We start from the raw sequence: 15,633 nt of genomic DNA, 5'->3' as shown, positions 1-15,633 counted from the left end.
GCGGGTTGGTGCTGGTAAGAGGGGACAGTTTTGGAGATTTTGCCTTGCTTTTGTAGTTCACTTACACACAATAATTGCAGCAAAATGTAAGTTAGAGCCAAGTGGGGGGATAATCACCTCCCTCTCCCTGCTGGCCACTCCTTTTAATGCAGCCCAGTTTTCCCAGTCCTCAATTACATGAACTTCCTCTAAAAAGCTGAGATACAGTTGCTCTGGTTGTGTTTCCTGTTTTGGACCCTGTGGTTTGCTTATGCATTTCCTCAGACATTCATTGGCTGGAAAGTTTAATTGGTTAACTTTTGTGTCTCTCATTTGATGTTTATTTTCATTGAGTTCCATCACATCTGCAGTCTAGTGAAATGGTTTTGAGCTGGCTAGTGCAAAAGTTCAGAGTATTTCTAAACTGTCTTTGAATTCTTTTTTTGATGTTTAATTTTACATGTTAAAAAGCATGCTTAGCCATAGCTACATTTTCTTTCCTTTAAATGGACTCATGCCACTGCATGAAAGTCCCTGTCTGAGGACATGCAATTGTAATGAAAAGGCTGGGAATGGGAATGACGTTATGAACTGAAGGTACAAATTTTGGAATTAAAGTTTGCGTGTTGCTATAAAAAATTGTGCTGTATGTGATGTAGGAAGAACAGAATGCTTGTATAACACGAGGGGAGCTGAATTGATGCAAAATGTGTTACAGCTTAATTTTCCAAGTAATGTTTTGTTAGGCCTTGAAACCTTTTATTTGTAAATAAGCCAGCTATTTAGCTGGAATGGTGATAATTTTTTTTCTTTAAGTTTCTGCTGATACTTGTGCTGAGGATTTGTGCTGAATTTGTTACTGTCAGATCACCTGTCATTTGTTCTGCTGTTTCTATGTAATTGATCCTGTTAACGGGAGCATAAGCTCCTGTACAAAGGTTTGAGCAGCCAGTGTGTGTCAAAATGTACAGATGGCAATGCTGCAATATGAAACAGAATCCTACCTTGAATCAGGTACTTCATGAGGTGCTTCTTCAGTTGTGATGCTTTTTCAGTTTTCAATATGGTCAAAAATACTAATATTGACGAAATCTTAAAGAGTTACTCAGAATCGTTTCTGTTTAGCCTTTTGTTTATCTCATTCTTCGACTGCAAGGGAACGCTGAGGTGAGCTTCTTGTGTACCGAATACTTGAAAATGAGCGAGTTGAGTCAGACACGCTGATTGAAGGGAACTAAGAAGGCTGCTGGTGGAAGCAGGGCCACAGACCAGCTGGAGGCCTCTCTAGCAGCAGGCCACCACTTCTCTGGGCAGCCTAGTGCAAAAGGGATTACACTGGTAGCAGCACATCAAATTGTGCACAAATCTCTCCCTTAGAGGGATGTATTTGGTGGAAGAATCCAGCAGCTGTATTACAAAGGGGTAAGGTAATTTCTTCCTATCAGGTCTTTGTTGTTTTTTCTTTTAATTGGGCTGCCCACTTTTGCCTACTTTGACCTTAAAGGTCAGACTAAAGAAGCTCTTTGGAAAGGAACTTATTGTGTCCTTTCAGACAAGGGATGGATTCATGAGATTCTGATCTGTATATATTTAATTTCAGAAATGCTTTTCCAAGCAGAGAGAAATGATTGGATTGAAAATGCTTTCCCAATTTCAAATGTAATTTACCTTCTGCTGTGAAATTTGTTTCTGCTTCTCTCATCTTTGTATTTTGGCAGAAACTCATGTTTTTCCAAGCAGAGTATGAGGATTGGGTTTGACACAGTTCTGTGAGTTTTTGATCTTAGAAATGAGGGAAGCTAACCTACTGTATTAATAGGAGGGAAAAAAGGCCCAACTTAACATGAAGAGGAACAGTTTGTGTTACCATATTGTTTTGTTCTGTATAAGATACTGTACTACATTTCTTTTAGCTTTCACCAGAAATATACACAACCGGTTCTTTTATCTGCCTGCCTGTATTTATGAGTTTGTTTTAACTTTCAAAATAAAAAAAGGTTCTACATTATTTTTTAGTAGATAAGGCACATTCTTCATAAAAAGCTTATCAGGATGCCTGATAAACAGTGGACGAGGCTAGAGATAAATCAGTTTTCCAGTTACAGTTTTACTCCTGGTTTATCTCCTGAGTCAAACTATTAGGTAAATGTTCATAGTGTGTCCTGAATTAAAATTTCCTCCTCAAGCTGATGTAGGAAGCAAAAAATCACAGATTAAATATGGAGCTGTGTATGTGTATATGTGTGTATATATATATATACACACACACTCAGTTTTGGAGTTCATAGCTTGAATTTTCTTCTTTCTGCTGTTAACTCAAAATAGCCATATTATTATTCAGTCTACAAAGTGAAAAACACAAAGACTTAGATCCAAATTTGTTTCTTAAAAAATGCAGCAGTAATAACAAGGGCTCAAGAATCACTTGAGTTGGAAGGGACCTTAAAAGGTCATCTAGTCCTGCTCCCCTGCAGTGAACAGGGACATCTACAGCTTGGTCATGTGCTTGGAGCCCCATCCAGCCTGACCTTGAGTGTCTCCAGGGACAGGCATCCTTTTGACTTCTCTCAACTTCACAGGATAACGTATTGAGCTACTGTGGCATATTGAGAGTTGTTAATTCACCTTCTTTAGAACTAGGCAAACATGTTTTACAGCCTATAACAACGGAGACACTGATTTCCTGGTGGATTGGAGGAAACATAAACCACACACGCTCTGTAGGCCTTTTCATACAGGTGGCCCATGCTAGAATTTTGCTGTCTGAAAGAAAATACTCACTCGGATGAATTGCTGAAAAAATAGAGAGTAGGTCTGGATATTTTGAGTCATATCTCTTTGATAAATATGCTGAGAAAGTGCTGTGTACCATTGGTTGAATCAGTAGGAAGTATTGGGAAAATGTTCCTATTATTTTGTATGGAACTGCAAACGTGAAAAGAAGAAACGTGGAGAAACGTGAAAGGGTTATGTAGTACTGTGAACCATTAAATTTTATCGTTCCTTAAGGCTTCTTCTTTATTTTTTTCCTTTTTTCTTAAGTTTGAAATGTAATTCAATGACTAAATTCTTAAGTCTTTCTTGTGGAGTAGCAGATATTCCCATGAACTTTATGTGCATTGTGTGCTTTATGATGTTGTGTTGCATGACAGAGAGAATCTGACTATAAAGTCTGTCATAAATCTCATTTATTTAAAGACGTAATTATTGATTTATAATTACTATTTTCTTTTTCCTTGTTGTGGGTTAGTCAGATGGTACTTATGTTTCTTGGGATGAGTATTTGAAAAGTCAAATCAATTAGGTATTAAGGCAGAAAAGCTGCTGATTTTTCTCATAAGATTTGCAGTGGTTTTCACAGTCCAGCATGCTGTTACCAGGTAAGAGAGAGACACTAACAGAATTCTTGTATACTGATCAGAATACTGTATGCTACTGCATTCAGTAAAATGACATTTTCTGTAAATTACATTTCCAATCTAAATAGCTGTAGTATATCCTTTCATGAGACTTTTCTAGGTGGTTTTAATTCAGTTGTTTCTCTACAGAGTTTTGTTCTCCTGAGTTCTTTAGTAAAGTAATAAATGGCCTCCTTCAGAATGTGTTTACTCCTTAAATTTAATTTTCTGTTCTTCCAGTGATTCTAGTCTGTTACAATTAACATCCCATATTTCCCTAGCCACAGCAGTAATTGTGGCTAAAGCAGTTCTTTTTCTGTATGTTACCCTCAGCCACAAGGTAAAACCAGATGAAAGAATTGATTCATGCTTTAAAAATCAAGAAAAAATTAAACTTTCAATTAAAAGCTTTCAACTTATAGTTTTTGAAATCCAGTGTAATTGTGTTATGTTTCAACTGGTAAGGTCCCTGTGCAGACATGCACAGACATTGCTCTGTCATAATACAGGTGATGTTGTGAAGGGGAAGGTTGCATGTTACACAAAGCAGCAGGAAGGTTTGTGCCTTTCGACTCACTGAACAACATTCTTCAGTTTTTCGTTCTGAGAAGGGTTTCTTTGTCCTTAGTAGTGTTTGATTTACTGGTTTGTGTAGCATGCATATGCTGCTTAATTTAACAAAACAAAACAGAACAAAAAAGATCAAAATGCCTGTGGGAACTTTGTAGTTTTCAAAACATTGTGTTGCTAGCTTTTTTCTTTTTTAAAAAAAAAAAAAAAGATTAAAATAGCTGTTGCAGTGTGCTTAGAATAGAAGCCTCTAGAATTGGGAATTACACACCTCCAAGAATTTTAACGTGGGCTGTAAGGCGGGAAAAAAAGGGTTTAGAAGACAATCCACACATTGGGAACGTGAAGAGGAAGATCCAGCTGCAGATTCCTTTTGTCTTTTCCAATGAAGAAACATTGTTGGCCTTCTTAAACTTAGTTCATTACAAAAAGTACTGATACTGATGAAAGAAAATGGGTTAATTTCATATCATCTTGCACTGTATTTATGCCAGTGAACTGCAGTGGGCAGTTCTGTTCTAGCTTTTGTTTCCTGAAATGTGTGATGTGCATGAGGCCTGGCAGGTAGTGTCTGTGTTGCTTTACAGTGAGATGAAATAGCTCACTCATCCCAGTGAAGTCTTGAATTATCAAGCTGCTTAAACTTTGTGCCTTGGCAATGATTGTGTATGGAGTGTGCAGCTAGGCATGAAGAAGCATGTGGAATAGAACAGGAGGAGCCGCCTTTTCTAGTGGTTGCTCTCTATTGGATTGGGCAAAGCATTTTGGGAAACTGTACCTCTCATAGAATCATAGAATCACAAGGTTGGAAACGACCTATAAGATCATCCAGTCCAACCATCTCCTCATCACCATTGCCACCACTAGCACTAAACCATATCACGCAGCACGTCATCCAGACGCCTCTTGAACACTGCCAGGGATGGCAACTCCACCACCTCTCTGGGCAGCCATTCCAGTGCCTGACCACTCTCTGAGAGAAAAAGTTCTTCTTTATGTCTAATCTAAACCTCCTCTGATACAACTTCTGGCCATTGCCCTGTGTCCTGCTCATTGCCTGAGAGAAGAGGCCAAATCCTTCCTCACCGCAACCTCCCTTCAGGAAGTTTTAGAGTGCAGTGAGGTCTCCCCTGAGCCTCCTCTTCTCCAGACTGAACAATCCCAGCTCCCTCAGCCGCTCCTCATAAGACTTGTGCTCCAGACCCCTCACCAGTTTCGTTGCCCTTCTCAGGACACACCCCAGGACCTCAACATCTTTCCTGTAGCGAGGAGCCCAAAACTGAACACAGTACTCGAGGTGCAGCCTCACCAGTGCTGATTAGAGGGGGATGATCACCTCCCTGCTCCTGCTGGCCACGCTATTTCTAATGCAGGCCAGGATGCCGTTGGCCCTCTTGGCCACCTGAGCACACTGTCAGCTCATGTTCAGCCGAGCATCAACCAACACCCCCAGGTCCTTCTCTTCTTCACACTCATCCAGCCGCTCATCCCCAAGCCTGTAACACTGCATGGGGTTGTTGTGCCCAAAGTGCAGGACCTGGCACTTGGCCTTGTTGAACCTCACCCCATTCACCTCAGCCCAGTGATCCAACCTGTCTAAATCCCTCTGAAGGGCCGCCCTACCCTCAGGCAGATCAACACCACCTCCCAGCTTGGTGCCATCTGCAAACTTGCTGAGGGTGCACTCAATGCCCTCATCTAGGTCATCAGTAAAGATATTAAACAAGATGGGCTCCAGTACTGACCCCTGGGGGACACCACTTGAAACAGGTCGCCAGCTGGACTTCACTCCATTCACCACGACCCGCTGGGCACGGCCCTGTAGCCAGTTCCTTACCCAAAGAAGGGTATATCTGTTCAGACCACGGGCAGCCAGTTTCCCCAGAAGAAGCCTGTGAGGGACCGTGTCAAAGGCTTTGCTGAAGTCTAGGCAGACTACATCAACAGCCCTTCCCTCATCTGTCAGACTGGTCTACCAGTTGTAGAAAGAGATGAGGTTGGTCAAACACAACCTGCCTTTCACGAACCCGTGCTGGCTGGGTCTGATCCCCTGGACACCACGCACATACTGTGCAGTGTCATCCAAGATGATTTGCTCGATAACCTTCCCTGGTACTGAGGTCAGGCTGACAGGCCTATAGTTCCCCAGATCCTCCTTACGGCCTTTCTTGAAGATGGGAGTACATCAGCAAGCCTCCAATCCTCTGGGACCTCACCAGTTAACCAGGAGCACTGATAGATGGCCGAGAGGGGCTCAGCAATCACCTCTGCCGAGGGTGCAGCCCATCTGGTCCCATGGACTTGTGACAGTCCAGATGGAGGAGGAGCTCTCTGACTGTCTCCACCTGAATCACTGGGGGCATTTTCTGTGCAGTGTCCCAGACTTCCAGATCGAGGCATAAAAAGCCCAGAGGATAACTGCCCTGGCTGTTAAAGGCAGATGTAAAGAAGGCATTGAGATCAAAAGATCATCAGGATCTTTCCTATAGTCCGTGTAGGTGACTGTATTTGGTAAGAAACAGAATTGTGTATGTGTTAATGCATCTTCTCAGCAACTTGTACAGTGAGTTCTGAATAAAACCAGTGTCTGAGTGTAATGGGAGAATGTATCAAAAAACATCTGGGGGAAGGTGGTTTAAAGGTGTGCACTATTTGATAAAATAAAGGTACGTAGCTATCCTCTTCTTTTAACTGTTTAAAGATGTAAACAGTTCCTTCACTCTTAGATTTTGATCTCAGTATAAGAGATGTCTTTGAGGTTTGAAGACAGAAGTTTGGATACTTCTGGGATTTATCTATAGATTTAAGAAAAGATGGAGACTTGTAAAATACTGGAGGGAAGCAGAGGGATTTACTGCTACAGAGAAAGAGCTTTTCAGCCACATGTTAGAATATAAATGCTACTGAAAGCAATTCAGTTATTCTTGGTAATGTGTGACCTACATCTGAGTGTCCCCCCTCTTCATTCCCTGTGAAGAGTGAAGCAACTTGACAGTATTCTTGACTTGGCTTTGGAAATAGAAAGTTACTACAGAAATTCTAGTCATAAAACACCCTTGCATTGAACTATTCTGAATTAATTTTGAGCAGAAAGCAGCCAGCAGTTTATTCTTTTGAATAGGTTTGCTAGTGATTCTCTCTTGGAAAACATCATACTTAAAGACCCAGAGAGGAGTAGGTGGTGCAGTTGGCTGAGTCAAGTCAGGTTATGAATTTAGGTTTCTGAATTCACACCAGGGTTGGGTATTCCCAAATGAATTCTGTTGTGAGCAAGGGAAGGGAGTTGTAGCTCTTGTTTGTGTGAATGACTATGAAGAAAAATGAGAAGATTACTTTATAGATGAAAAGCACAATATGGACCATTAGGCACAGTTGCTGTGTTTCGAGTAGCAGATGTGCAAATAATGGTATTTCATTATTTTTCAACAGGTTTGCCTCAAACCTCTTACAGATCAGAAGATAAAGTATAATAAATTGCATATTCCACTAAAGCTGGAGTGAATATAACAAAGGAACATTATAAGTGCCATCTGAAGTTGAAGTACCTCACCTGTGAAGAGTTCTCTTGCTTATATGTATGCATGTGTATGTACACATACTTAGTTCTCTGCATACTTCAAAGGCTAATTCCCTGTTTTTTTGAAGCTATTGAGATATACCATAGTATTGCAGTTGGCCAGAGGTTTCAGAGTTTTGCAGAGTAGGGCAAGGAGGATCTCCACTGAATTTCAGCAAGAGCTGTCAGACTTGAAATATAATTGGTGTTTGTTTGGAACATTTTTTTCATTATGTGATTAATTGCTACTTGCTTAGTTATTCCCTCAATGCCTGTAGGTGTGAAGTTGTAACAGCATAATAAATGCTGAAATGGAAAGAGAGTAGAAGTTTTTAACTATGTTCTTAAGTCTATTTTGTGTATATAAGAATGACTTGCTGTTATGGCCTTAATTGAATGTAAACCATAGCAGTGCCTGTATCTACACAGAGCCTGCACACAGCTGTGTGAGCTGTGATCTTGCAGATAGAAGAGATGGATAAAAAGAAAGCTTAAGGGACTCCAGCAACTAACAGTAGTAAGAAGAGCAGGTGCATAAATAAATTAAAACTGGGTGCCAATTCTAAGAGCTGAGCTAAGGACGTGGTACATTATTAGATCAGAGAGAAGGCACACAGCTGAAGTTCACGCTCAGGTGCTACAAATGCATGTACCTGTTTTGTGTTCTTTCCACTCCTTTCTAATTAGGGTAAGGTTGGCTTTCTGGATTGAAACAGTACTATGCTGCTGTCAGACTCTTCCTGGAGTCCCATAAAGAAGATTTTTTTTATTTTTTTTTGGTCCATAATAACAGTTTATGAGGATTTGGGGCAAGGCAGGAGATGTGTGCGTTCTAGAAGATGTCATGGGGAAAGCTATTTACAGGGCTTACAGGAGGACACATTGTTACTTGTATCTTGAGAATTCTGTGTAAGAAAGAACTTCACTTTTAGTAGTGAATGGTTTCTTCTGGAGGCTAAAGCACTGCTCAGTTCAGTACAACTTTCCTGTAGTGAATTTGCATACTCCAGTACCAATTTGAGGGAGGTCAACCTGATACGATCATTGAGATTAACAGTATTGTACCAAACTGCTTAATTATTTTTACGGTAGTTTAGAGTCCTAGTGATACTTCTAAAAAGTTGTCATTTTTGGATTGCTGTTTATTTACTTATACTGAAAGGGATTAACACTGCAGATGGACGTATTGAAAGTTAGTGAAAGTCAGTTACACCTCTACAGTTAAAAACAAAGTGGAAAAGGAAAGCATCAAGAACTAAATTTGCTTATTGCTACTCTCCATACACTGTCAGTACAGGAAAACACCTTGGAACAGGAGCAGGGGGTGAGCAGAGGCTCTGACTGGAGGCATGAGGACTTCTGTGCTGTGTGTTCTCCGGACACAGCTCTCTTCACAAACCCTTGTCTGTGTGGACACATCACATTAACATATAGGTGAATAAATCTGAGACGTAATGTTTATGTGCTAGCTTGTTTTCCTCCAGTGAAAACACTGGATGTTTTCTGTTCCAGTAAGCTTTCATTTAGGTAAATAAGCTTCAATTCTGTTTACTCTGAATATTAGTATTCCAATGTGCGAGTCTTTGTTGAATTGACCTAATGTGTGCTTCTCTGGCAGGCAAAGTTACTTGTTTGGAATAGAGTATTGTGGGAAGATGTTCTCTTGCTTTTTGAATACAATTCTGTGTGAGAATGGGAAAATGTGTGAGAAATGTATTTAAATGTATGTTATTTTCTTGCCATCAAACTGTGTAAAGAACCTTTGAAGTATTTTCTTATTTTATAGTAAATAATAATAGTAGTAAGAGCCACATTTCTTTTAACTCTGTTTAGGGCTCTATTAAGCAAGTCTTCTTCTAGAACTATGTATGAAAGAGTTTGAGGGAATTCATTTCTTGTTATTTCTGCTGCATTTCACCCCAATAAATTACATTTTTGAATGCATCATCATTTTGATGTCATAGACTAATAGGAGTTATTTTCCACAGTAGTTATTTTTTGATAATGCAGAAAAACTTTGGAAGCTGTAGTCCTTTTCTACGATTTTCTTCCTCTATTCTAGCTTCTTAAGTCTTCCCTTATGCTTCCTTCTCAAAATGATCTGTCATGCTTGGATAATAAGCTTTTCCAGCCCTTGACTCTTGCCTTTGTGGTTTTGGGTGTGTGCTTTGGAGAGGAGTTGAACAAAACAAGGAAGCAGCCCACAGCTTGTGCCAGGCTTCATCTTGCTTTTCTAAATAATTATTGGGAGTTTTAGGAAGTACTTCTTCCCATTGAAAAGTAATGCATCAGTCTTTCAGTTCATCTGCCATCAAGGGATTATTTAGCTAGTGTAAGAACTGTTACTTTTCTTGATTATGATCTGATGTGTTTTTTGTTTTTTTTTCCCTGCTGATAATGCTTCTCAGGTTTATGTATGCTTCCTACTGAATGTGGTTATTACGTGACCATGTAATTGTATTGTGATTGAATTGTGTTTTGGTGTGGAGAGGAGAGGGAGCTATCAGTGCAGGAAAATAAGATATTCTCTTTCCTCAAGGGTGAAAGTAAACTCTCAGTCTGATGTCTGTCTTACTCAGAGCAATAGTCTCATAGCATGTGCTTATTTATTTCCCACTTAAAATGTTCTAGCCTCCTAAAAGAATTGGTGTTGGCTGCTTTGAAGATGTTTGGTTTTTTATTTAAGGTTATGACACCTGTACGTTACATTAACAGAGTTGCACAATGCTGCTTGAAATAGTAGTGTTGCGTAATTAGATTAATGCTTCCAAAAAATCTTTCCTTGTAATTGCAATATACTTCAGTTGCAAAAATTTCCATTTTCTCTTATGAATTATGGTGACCTATTCCAAAGACAACCTCTTAGATTTTAAACAGTGTAAGGAGGGCTCTAATCGGTTCACACTGGGTTATTTATTTTAATTATCTTTCAAGGACTGTTGCAGTTTATAAAACAAAGAATCATAGAATTGTTTGAGTTGGAAGGGACCTTTAAAGGTCATCTAGTCCAACTCCCCTGTGGATGGCAGCCCCTGGCTCCTCCAGGCCCACCCCCCTCCTGGAGCAGGAGCTACCCTGGCATAGGGCAGCTCACACAGTTGCTCAAGGAAGAAAAGAAAATCTAGCAGCAGTTCAAAAATACCCAAACCCTCTGCCACAAGCTTTTGGGGTAGAAGGTGAAGAAGAGACCACAGCAACTGTCACTGGCACTGCTGCCCAGAGAGCTGTGGGTGCCCCATCCCTGAAGGTGCTCAGGGCCAGGTGGGATGGGGTCCTGGACAGCATGAGCTGGTGGGAGCAACCAGCCCATGGCAGCGCTTGGGACTGGGTGAGCTGAAAGTTCCCTTCCAATTCAAGCCATTCTATGGTTCTACGAATTGGCTGAGAAATTTTATGGAGTAAATTCAGATGACCTCTCGTAGTACCAGGATTGCACAGTTTGATATGTTCTTTCAGGTTAGGAATAAAAAGAGAGCAAAGTGGAGCCACTAATTCTAATATTCATTTTCAGGAATGTTGTTTTATGTTTCTCTGTGGGAGACTGTGTCTGTTTATGCAGTGCTTCCAGGTGAAGAAATGTGTTTAAGCATACAGTTGAACCCATGTTTTCTATCTTGTAAAACTGCTGAGAACAGCTGAACACTCACCTGTTGTCACATCTACTTTTAATAGTGCAGGAAGAATATTTGAGCTTAGGTCTTGCTTTTAATAGAGATACTATTGTGCATGGGAGATTGGAGGGGCTAAGGACACAGAAGTGTAGCTGAAGAGCTGCCTTGTACTTCCTTAAGTAATTCTCATATTCAATAATCATAATTCTTTCCATTCTCGGTAATGGCAGAGTTCCATTATAATCTGCCCCTTAAGGCAAGCTTTAAGGGTTTTAAGCATTCCAGCAGTGTGGTGCACGTTCAGGAAGGCAACCACAGTTATTCATGAGGTGAAGCTTTGCACTTTGGAGTATGTGGAAAGAGAACACTTACTGTTGTTTTTGTGAAGATTTTTGGTTTGTGTTTCTGAAACAAATCAGATTTTCTGTTTTTTCATTTTTATCAACTTTTTTTCCTCTTTATTTCCTTTCTACGAGATTTCCCAAACTAGATTTCTAGAGAAGATCACAGAGCTGTTTTCCTTCCTTAAGAAGGGTTTTACTGTTGCCATTTTTAGAACCCCAAAGAAAAATTCTGATAATTTTCCATCTTCAGCCTCCTTTATTATTGTTTTCCACAAACAATATAGTATAAAGTAACTTACAAATACATAAATATTTGTGTTGTCAGTAAAGGGTGCTTGACTCCTACACCTGAATGATCTTAAGTAAAATTGTTAAATAAACTATTGTGTATATATACAATTTTCTTGGATTTTAGAAATGTCAACGTAAAATGAATTTGTGTTATTAGGCTTGACGCTGGTTTGTTGTTTTTTTTCCTTGTTTCTGAGAGAGGAGAGCTAACAGCTGAGGAGAAGTCATTAGTCCTTTTTGCCTAATGGACTCTGTTTTAAGATAAAATTCTAAAGCGAATGGAGCAGTGTCTTCAGGCTTAAATAACACTGTATTGAACTCTAATCTTCCTAATGCTGGTGTGTTATTTCTGGATGTTATCAAACTGAGATATGGTCACAGAACAGCTGAGGTTGACAGGGCCCTCTGTCTCCCAACCTGATCTGGCCCAGCCCCTGCTCAAGCAGGACTCCAGAGCAGGGGGCCCAGGCCTGTTGTCCAGGCAGCTGTTGATCTCCAGTGAGAGACTCCACAGTTTCTCTGAACAACCCAGGCCAGTCACCCACACTGCAGAGAAGTGCTGCATGATGTTCAGAGAGAACCTCCTGCGTTGCAGTTTGTGTCCATTACCTCTTGTTCTGGCACTGGAAACAATTGAAAAGAGCCTGGTGCTGTCCTCTCTGTACCTTCCCTTTTACAGCCATTGATGAGATATTTTCTGAGCCTCATCTTCTCCAGGTTGAGCAGTCCCAGCTCTCTGGAATGATGTTATCCAGTCCCTTTATTATCTTTGTTACCTTTCACTGGATTCTATCCGTTACGTCCAGCTCTCTTGTGAGCCCAGACAGCACTCCAGGTGAAGCCACCCACCAGCTCACGCTGCCCAGGGCCCCATCCAGCCTGGCCTTAAGCATCCCCAGGGATGGGGTATCCACAGCTTCTCTGGGCAGGCTGTACCAGTGCCTCACAACCCTTTGAGTAAAGAATTTCCACCTAACATCTAACCTAAATTTCCCTCTTTTAGTTTAAGGCTGTTTCCCTTTGTCCTGTCACTATCAGATAGTGTAAAAAGTCAGTCCTCTTCCTGTTTGAAAGCTTCCTTCAAGTACTGGCAGGCTGTAGTGAGCTCTCTCCAGAGCGTTTTCTCCAAGCTAAACAAGCCCAAATCCCTCAGTGGCTTTTTTGTTGTTATCTGTAAAAATCCACATTTAATGAGCAGCAAAGTCACTGCTTATGAATAGATGAATAGTTTTAGTATTTTGAATTTTCCTCATTATTTCTATGTATTCAAACTGTGAAAGACAGAAACACAGCCTTCTGGAACGCACTTCTGCAGAAACATTTTGGGCTTATAGTGTTTTGTTGCCATGACTGGATGCAAGCTTAAGTGCTTAGTTTGTCATGCAGATTTGTAACGTGATTTTGATATAGTTGCAACCAATGCAATGGAATAGTAGAAACTTTTAACAAAACTGCTTAGAACCGTTTATTTGCTGTTCTAAGTTTCCACTTCAAATGCTTGCCTAAATAGTGTCACTTTCCAAACATTTTAAATTAACATTTGACTTTTTTTTTGTGCCTATGACTCCGTTTCCATAACTATGCCTTTGTTTCATTTTACAGAGGAAATAAAGACTGAAACAGAGAAGCAAAGGTATGTGGTAGTTGTTTATATTGACTAATTGTGCTTTGTCTTATAATTTGTGCCATGCTTATTCTGAGTTGTGATTATGGGCTCACTCTGAGAAGCTTTCTCATTTTATAAGATTGGTGGTATCCAGAAACACTCTAGAAGTGCTGCTAGTGCTGCTTCTATTATTGTCTCTTAGGTTAGAAGGCACAGGACCTGGGAGTAGAGGTAGGAGACAGCTTAGAGGGGACTGATTGAAAATGGCTGGCAAGGGTAGGAGTAGATGAGAAAATTACTTTGTAGGGAGGGATATGAGCTGAAAAGGATTTCATGTGAGTTCAGAGGAGGACAAAGACCTGGAATGCATGTAAAATACTTGAACTGTGAGCAGGTAAGGAGAGAGAGGCTGAAATGGGTAAGTGAGAATGGGTAGAGTGGTGTAATTTGAAAAGATAGTGTGGAAAGGATTTTGTAGGGAATAGGTCTAGATTTCTGTGGGCAGTTCCTCTAGAGGAAGTGAAGGCAGAAGGCAGAGTGGTATTCAATTCCCTTCTATTGTCAGTGAGTAATGTGTTAAGTATTGATAGACTGAATGCATTATTAGTACTTAATTACATGTTCCACAGGATCTTCCTTATCTTTGAGTGTACATCATTAACCATGAGTCATGGCATTGCTATGACAGTTCTTACTGCTTGCTGAAAGAACCAGATTTGTGGATGAGACTGAAGAACTGTTCTTATGGCATAAGAATTTGAATGCTACATGGGGACCTGTTTCTCTGCTCTGGAAATGAATTTTTCTTTTAGGCAAATAATTTAAACCACAGTTGTCAGAACTGGCTGCTAACAATTTCTGCTTTATCCTTTGGGCACTCAAGTGAAGTGCTATGGATTTTGTTTGGGAAATTTAAACAGTTCTAGCTGGAATAGAAGCAAGCAAGAACTTTATTTCAGATATCAGGATTTATTTAATATCGAATACACTGAACAATTTATTCTAATGACATTTCAGATTGGGCATACAAAAATTAATGGAGGCATCTGATTAAGTCACTATTCTTCAGTTCCCTCTAGTAAAGTAAAATCAATACTATCAACTCTTAGATTGTAAAAACAGATCTAAGATTTGTGCGGTGTTCGGATAATGTTGCACTGAGCACCAGTCTCAGGCAGATGGTAATGTTCTGTTCCTATAAAAAGCTTTGTTAACAGTAGAATAAATAAAATAAAAGTCCACATTATAAAGAATTGAAAGAAAAAATAAAATTGCATAACGTGAAATATTCAGTGAGTGGTGTTTGTTCTGGGCACTGAGTAAGGATAAGTAATATCTTGTCCTGCAGTTAAATGCCATCAAAAAAATAATGGTAGAGCTGAACTGTAATAAACTTCGGTTGCTCTCAAAGTAATGCCTCCTATTTATTTCCACAGAAACCACAAAGAGCACAATAACACTGTTTGATGGAGCAAATTTTCAGTTACAAAACACTATTTTTCAATACAGTCACCACTGTATTTTCTCTGCATTTTTGCCAGTGATGAACAAGAGCCTACATGTGACACTTGTAACAGTCCACACCAGTGGAGGTGACCCACTGTCGCCACTGCTGAAATGCACTACCCACTGCCTCACTGTGCTCACATCCACTGTTTGGTCTCCTTAAACGTTCAGCAAGTATCAATGCATGTCAGTGGGTGCAACTTTTTCTACATGGAGGAACACACCTTTGCTTCATCAGCACTTGTCAGGCATCATTTTATCAGACTGCCCCTTCTGCTGCCAGCTGTCAAACAGCAACAGCGTGTATGGAATATTGGCAGGAAGGTTCAGCCTTTACTGCCATATCACCAACATCTGCCTCTGAGGTCATGGGCCAGTGTAGTAACATGATAGGAGGCATTACTTTCAGAACAGCTCTTCTGAACTTTCAAGTGCTTATATTCTGTTCAGTCAGTATTTCAAGTTGCGATTTTGTGGTATGAAATGTAGGTCTTGTCTGTGCGTGCTTGATAAATAGATTTGGATTTCTTTAGTGCTGTCTTTATTCTGGCAGTAGCCTTTTGCTTTGAAGGCATTGCTGGACTTGAGCTGTGATTGGATTTATGCCAATCTTACCATAAAGTCTGTTGGTTTTTTTTACATGCATGAGAAGGAGTTCTTTTTATAGGTCTCCAAATAGGGAAACTTCTTAGTTTATAAAATATTCATATTTTGATAGCTGTAATTGAGATTTGAGTATCTTAGCAAAGGTCTTACAGTGATAATTGGTTAA

The 15,633-nt window shown here is 40.1% G+C and overlaps 1 protein-coding gene across 1 annotated transcript in view; it reads left to right on the top strand.

Moving 5' to 3' along the window:
* The window catches only part of ARFGEF1 (ADP ribosylation factor guanine nucleotide exchange factor 1), an 83,519-nt gene that overhangs the window by 13,619 nt on the left and 54,267 nt on the right, over positions 1-15,633 (top strand). The window contains exon 2 of the mRNA XM_052704866.1: positions 13,352-13,382. Coding sequence (XP_052560826.1) covers positions 13,352-13,382 — 31 coding nt within the window. The remainder of the gene's footprint in view (positions 1-13,351; positions 13,383-15,633) is intronic.

Source organism: Tympanuchus pallidicinctus, unplaced genomic scaffold (assembly GCF_026119805.1).
Source record: "Tympanuchus pallidicinctus isolate F22 unplaced genomic scaffold, pur_lepc_1.0 scaffold5, whole genome shotgun sequence".
NCBI lineage: Eukaryota > Metazoa > Chordata > Aves > Galliformes > Phasianidae > Tympanuchus > Tympanuchus pallidicinctus.
Note: the sequence above shows the minus strand (reverse complement) of the source record. Positions and strands in the feature narration are given on the sequence as shown.